The following is a 5,171-nucleotide window of genomic DNA, read 5'->3' as shown; positions in this document are numbered from 1 at the left end:
TAGTAAAATTAAAATTGAAAAATTATAATTTTTAATTTTAATAAAAATGAATAATAATTATTAATTTTTCCTATTATAGTAAAAAATAGTACAAAAAAAAATAATTTTGTATTTAAACATAATAAAATATTTTTCGATGATAAACCAAAAAAACAAATGAGCCTCCGAATAATAATTTTTAAAATTTAAACAACTAAAATTGAAAGAAAGATACTCATTTGTCCCACTTAAGGTGTCCTTTTTTTTTAAAATATAATTATAAATTTTAAAATATTTTAAAATTTACAATTTATATATTTTTTAATTTTAATTAAATTATTTAACTATTTTAATATTAATTTATAATTATTTTTATTATATAATAATTATATTTATTAATATATAACTACACTGTACACGGATGGAGTAATATAAATATAGAGGAGAGACGACAGTGACGACGAGACACAGTGGACAGAAGAGGTCGCCATCAGTAGTAACGCCTTCACTGTTCTGTACAGACTGACGTTAACAGAAGCAGCAGTTGCTTTTGATTCTGCTTCTTTTTCTTTTTCTGCACTCAAATTATTTTGCTCGACACCGCGTACGCCCCGTGTCCTGTGGTGTACATCCATCCCATCTCCTCACTCATTATTGCATTTGCGCTCAGAAATCGTGTGGCTGATTGTCCATGGCGGATAGGGGAATTACTGCCATCCAGGAATTATTAATACCAGGATTCATTTGCCCTACCCTAGCCTAGCCTAGCCTAGCGTTCTTATCCGCGACGCAACCTTCTTGGCAGTTTCCCCCAATTGAGTCACCACTCCATCCACCATCCTATTTATTCCCTCCGCCATTGAAAACCAATTATTGTTGATACTTTTTTCCATTTGACTGCGCCTTATGGCCTCTACTGACTTCGGCCTGCAGAGAGAGGTTTGTTCGGCTCTTCTCTGTCTTGTTTCAATTTGTTTCGAATCGTTGCCCAGTTACTTGCTTTAGGATGGAATTTGATGAATTTGGTAGGGAAATTGAGTGTTTATAGCTAGCTGTTTCTATGCTTCAATTTATAAAATGATTCATGATGTCTATGTCCATGGAAACTTTCGAACTGCCTTTGAAAATTCATTGCACCTATTACGTTCGCTCGTATGGTTGAGGTATAATTCATTTTTCGGTTTTGGACTAAGTTTAATTTGTCTGGATGATAATCACTTAGAATGTCTAGTCCTTCAAAGGTCTAACAATGGCGGCCAAACTTGTTGTGCAGAAAGTTCTTATGAAAACCGCTGCTAATCAGTCGCGAATGAATCAAGCCAGCATTAAGCGCAGAGTCGGGAAGTATGAGATTGGTCGGACCCTCGGCGAAGGAGCATTTGCCAAAGTTAAATTTGCAAGAAATTTAGAGACTGGTGAGCCCGTTGCTCTCAAAATTCTTGACAAGGAAAAGGTCGTGAAACACAAGATGGCCGAGCAGGTATCCTCAGAGTTCTGATATCATATTCGATTCGATGTTAAATTCTTGCAGTAACATTCGGATGTTTTGTTTAGATTAAACGGGAGATTGCGACAATGAAGCTGATCAAGCATCCCAACGTAGTTCGCTTATATGAGGTCTCAGATTCTCCCAAGCAGATGAACACATTCTTCGTTTTAGTTTACATTAGAGATAATATTTTCCTGGAATTCTGCAGGTGATGGCGAGCAAGACGAAGATATTTATTGCAATGGAGTATGTCACCGGCGGCGAACTCTTCGACAAAATAGTGAGGAGACAACTTCAATTCCCATTCCGAACGATACTAACATTAATTCTATTGTCCCTATGAACTCATAATGGAATGTTTGTTCTGTAAAGGTAAAGAATGGAAGGATGCGCGAAGATGAAGCTAGAAAATATTTCCAGCAACTCATTAACGCTGTCGATTATTGCCATAGTCGGGGGGTTTTCCATCGCGATTTGAAGGTAATCCCGGATTCGAAAGCATGCCATTAGAAAGGATTGGGGAGATTGTAGTTAGTTAAATTGGATGAAAATTTGAGCTTACGATGTAGCTTTGTTTCCTTAATGATGCAGCCGGAAAACTTACTGCTCGACGCTGCTGGAAACCTTAAAGTATCCGACTTTGGACTAAGCGCCCTGTCCCAGCAAGTCAGGGTACGAGATCTATGATTTCACTGCTTTAAATTTTGTACCAGATTCGAATCATAACGTAAATGTAAAAGATATCAATGTGTGTGTTCAGGATGATGGTTTGCTTCATACTACATGTGGAACTCCAAATTACGTCGCTCCTGAGGTGCGCTCATTAGCTAAATACAGATCCCTTTTTCGGTGTTCATGAGTTTATAGCTTCCCCCCGATATGTTGTCCGGTTGATGAGTTTAGAATCTGGACAGGCCCTCCACGATCGAGGCTATAATGGAGCAACTGCAGACCTGTGGTCGTGTGGAGTCATACTCTTTGTCCTGCTCGCCGGTTACTTGCCTTTTGATGATTCGAATCTTCTGAATCTATACAAAAAAGTGAGCATCGAATGAGTTTCTGTTGTTATATATGCCGGTGATCTTTTCCATTTCGATGAGTCTGATGGCTCTTATTGTTAACTTGTCCAGATATCGTGTGCGGCGTTTACTTGCCCACGTTGGTTCTCATTCGGCGCCGTAAAATTGATTACTCGAATCCTGTATCCGAATCCTAACAAAGTAAGAATGCTATGTGATGTATGCACATATATATAAGCGTTTACTTTTGTGATATAATTTTTTGAGTACATTCTCTTTTGTTGCAGCGTATTACCGTTGCTGAATTGCTGGAAAACGAATGGTTTAAAAAGGATTATGAACCTCCAATATTCGACGAGAGAGAAGATACAAATCTCGACGATGTGGAAGCTGCATTCAGAGATTCCGAGGTGTGTTTCAATGGCATATGCTTATGTATTTTTATGGTTTATCGTTTTTGCGCCACAAAAATTCACTCGGCTATTTTCTATGAGCAGGAACATCTTGTGAGGGAGAGAACTGAGCAGCCGACTGCAATGAACGCCTTTGAGCTAATTTCAATGTCGAAAGGTCTCAATCTCGGGAATCTATTCGATGTCGAACAGGTCTGAGCAATAAATGATTCGATAGAACAACAAGACAACTCGAACCATTTGAGAATTTTCGATGAGAAGTCTCGGGTTCTTACGTGCATTTGACATATTGTGTCTTGCAGGGATTCAAGAGAGAGACGAGGTTCACATCTAAATCTTCGGCTATCGACATCATTAATAAAATCGAAGCAGCGGCGAAACCCCTCGGATTCAATGTCGACAAGAAGAACTATAAGGTAGTACATTCGCAAAGCTTCCCGGCTAGTCGTTGAGGTATACATTTCGATCTCAAGAAGCTTCTTTTCTTTTTTCCAGATGAGGCTTCAAAACTTGAAAGCTGGAAGAAAAGGCAATCTTAATGTTGCCACAGAGGTACGTATACTTACTAAAAGAAAGAAATGTAGTCGAGGAGGGTGTCCCGAATAATACATTGAGGTGCATTGTGCATTTAATCATCTATTATTTTAATAGATTATATAATTATTCAATATTTACTATAACTAACTATTGTACTACTATAAGATTATTAAATTTATCTAAAATACTTTTAATTAAATGATAAAATTAATAGTAAGTTAGGTATTACTCATAGATACAATAGTTTTTTTTGCATAAATTATATTTTAGTATTATTTAGTACTCCCTCCTTCCCATGAATATAGTTTTAATTGGGTTGGGTACGAGATTTAAGAAATATTGATATTATATCGGTAGTTGGTAAAAAGTATGGATAAAAGACTTTTTTGCCTTGTAAGTGTATTAGTGTAAAAAATAGTGACAATTGTGTAATAAAAATGAAAAAGTATAGGTAGTTTTACGGTGATATGGTTATTTATGAAAATAAGACTATTGTTTTGGGGCGGACAAAAATGGTAAATAAGACTATTATATTGGAACAGGAGTACTATTGATAGGAGAAGAATTGATAATCTTGATTATAGTATTATTACAGCAGACTTTACTTAATCTAATAAATTAGACTGGATTCCCTGTCCTATTAACACCTTATCCTTCGTGCTCATATACAGTGTATATACATAGTGTGTATACATACACAGGTTTATAACAACATACACACGTGTGTATGTATATATATTATGTGTGTGGGGATAGGGGAATAAAATTTATTTTTGGGATAGACGATCCTAGGCTAGTAAACACATAATAAACACATGATTAGGTTGGATAAAAATTGGTTTATGTTTCTTTAGCTGAGATTTTTCAAATTCTACTATTTGAACTCTGCGTTTTCCAAAAAAAAAATACATTTTTTTTCTTTCACAGAACATCCTATCAAACATTATTTTCATACCAAATACAAATCGATTTTTTTTAAACTCATCAAAAGAAACACACCAATATTTGCTTTCAATTCGTGCAGGTCTTTCAAGTCGCGCCATGCTTGCATATGGTGAAGGTTCGGAAGGCGAAAGGTGACACCTTGGAGTTCTACAAGGTATATATGTGCAACATTAACAACTTCCATCAATCAAGTGCTTCTTTCTATTCGATTTGCAAAATTTATCGTCGGTTGGTATGGTTTTGGATGCAGTTCTATAAAAACCTTTCGACCTGCCTAGACGATGTGGTCTGGAAAACAGAAGACGACATGCCGGGCCCAAAGCAGGGGTGAGCTTGCAGTCCAGTCCAGTCCAGTCGAGTACTCGGTCCGATGGGTTTTTTTGTGTCCCCCAATGGACCTGCAGGTTAGCTTGAAAAATGATAATTGCTGCATTTCAGCAGATTTCTGGCTCTGTGAAATTCAACAGACGTTGCAGAAGTATATGAAACATGCAGGCCATTACATTACAAATTGGTCTGAAAACAAGAGTTATGCATGGATGGATGGATGAATGAATGAATAATGTTGATCAAAATGTTAGATGCGTCAAGATTATGTTAACATTTAGACTATGCATATGCAAGGAGGAGTGATGGCCACGGAGTTTTGCACTCGTACCACACCCATGCCATGCTATTACAAAAAACATTATATTATTGTCCCGGAAGGGATAATCTGGTGGTGTAGGGATCGGATTTGTGACCGTGAGATAATGGGTTCAAACCAACGATGCCTCAAGTCACCTACCA

The 5,171-nt window shown here is 36.9% G+C and overlaps 1 protein-coding gene across 2 annotated transcripts; it reads left to right on the top strand.

Moving 5' to 3' along the window:
* Positions 1-665: 665 nt before the first annotated feature.
* On the top strand, positions 666-4,972 carry LOC127258897 (CBL-interacting serine/threonine-protein kinase 3-like). Of its 2 annotated transcripts, none has more exons than XM_051285958.1 (15): positions 666-918; positions 1,253-1,459; positions 1,534-1,596; positions 1,677-1,748; positions 1,841-1,948; positions 2,060-2,140; positions 2,229-2,282; positions 2,383-2,508; positions 2,599-2,688; positions 2,775-2,897; positions 2,985-3,092; positions 3,203-3,316; positions 3,396-3,452; positions 4,462-4,536; positions 4,633-4,972. In XM_051285958.1, the coding sequence occupies exons 1-15, from the start codon at positions 886-888 to the stop codon at positions 4,711-4,713; spliced, it is 1,392 nt and encodes a 463-aa protein (XP_051141915.1). In that variant the 5' UTR covers positions 666-885; the 3' UTR covers positions 4,714-4,972. The 2 variants fall into 2 exon arrangements, with proteins under 2 accessions (XP_051141915.1, XP_051141916.1); XM_051285959.1 differs by lacking the exon at positions 666-918 and adding an exon at positions 947-1,142.
* Positions 4,973-5,171: the final 199 nt, after the last annotated feature.

This window comes from Andrographis paniculata, unplaced genomic scaffold (genome assembly GCF_009805555.1).
Source record: "Andrographis paniculata isolate CXL003 unplaced genomic scaffold, ASM980555v1 Contig5END, whole genome shotgun sequence".
Taxonomy (NCBI): Eukaryota; Viridiplantae; Streptophyta; class Magnoliopsida; order Lamiales; family Acanthaceae; genus Andrographis; species Andrographis paniculata.
Note: the sequence above shows the minus strand (reverse complement) of the source record. Positions and strands in the feature narration are given on the sequence as shown.

What these genes read in the sequence shown, in the direction of transcription:
- LOC127258897 (XM_051285958.1), top strand. Translation starts at nt 886, where the DNA reads ATGGCCTCTACTGACTTCGGCCTGCAGAGAGAG. An exon ending in CCCTGTCCCAGCAAGTCAGG is followed by an intron (nt 2,141 to 2,228) that starts GTACGAGATCTA and finishes GTGTGTGTTCAG; the next exon opens with GATGATGGTTTGCTTCATAC. An exon ending in TGTATCCGAATCCTAACAAA is followed by an intron (nt 2,689 to 2,774) that starts GTAAGAATGCTA and finishes CTTTTGTTGCAG; the next exon opens with CGTATTACCGTTGCTGAATT.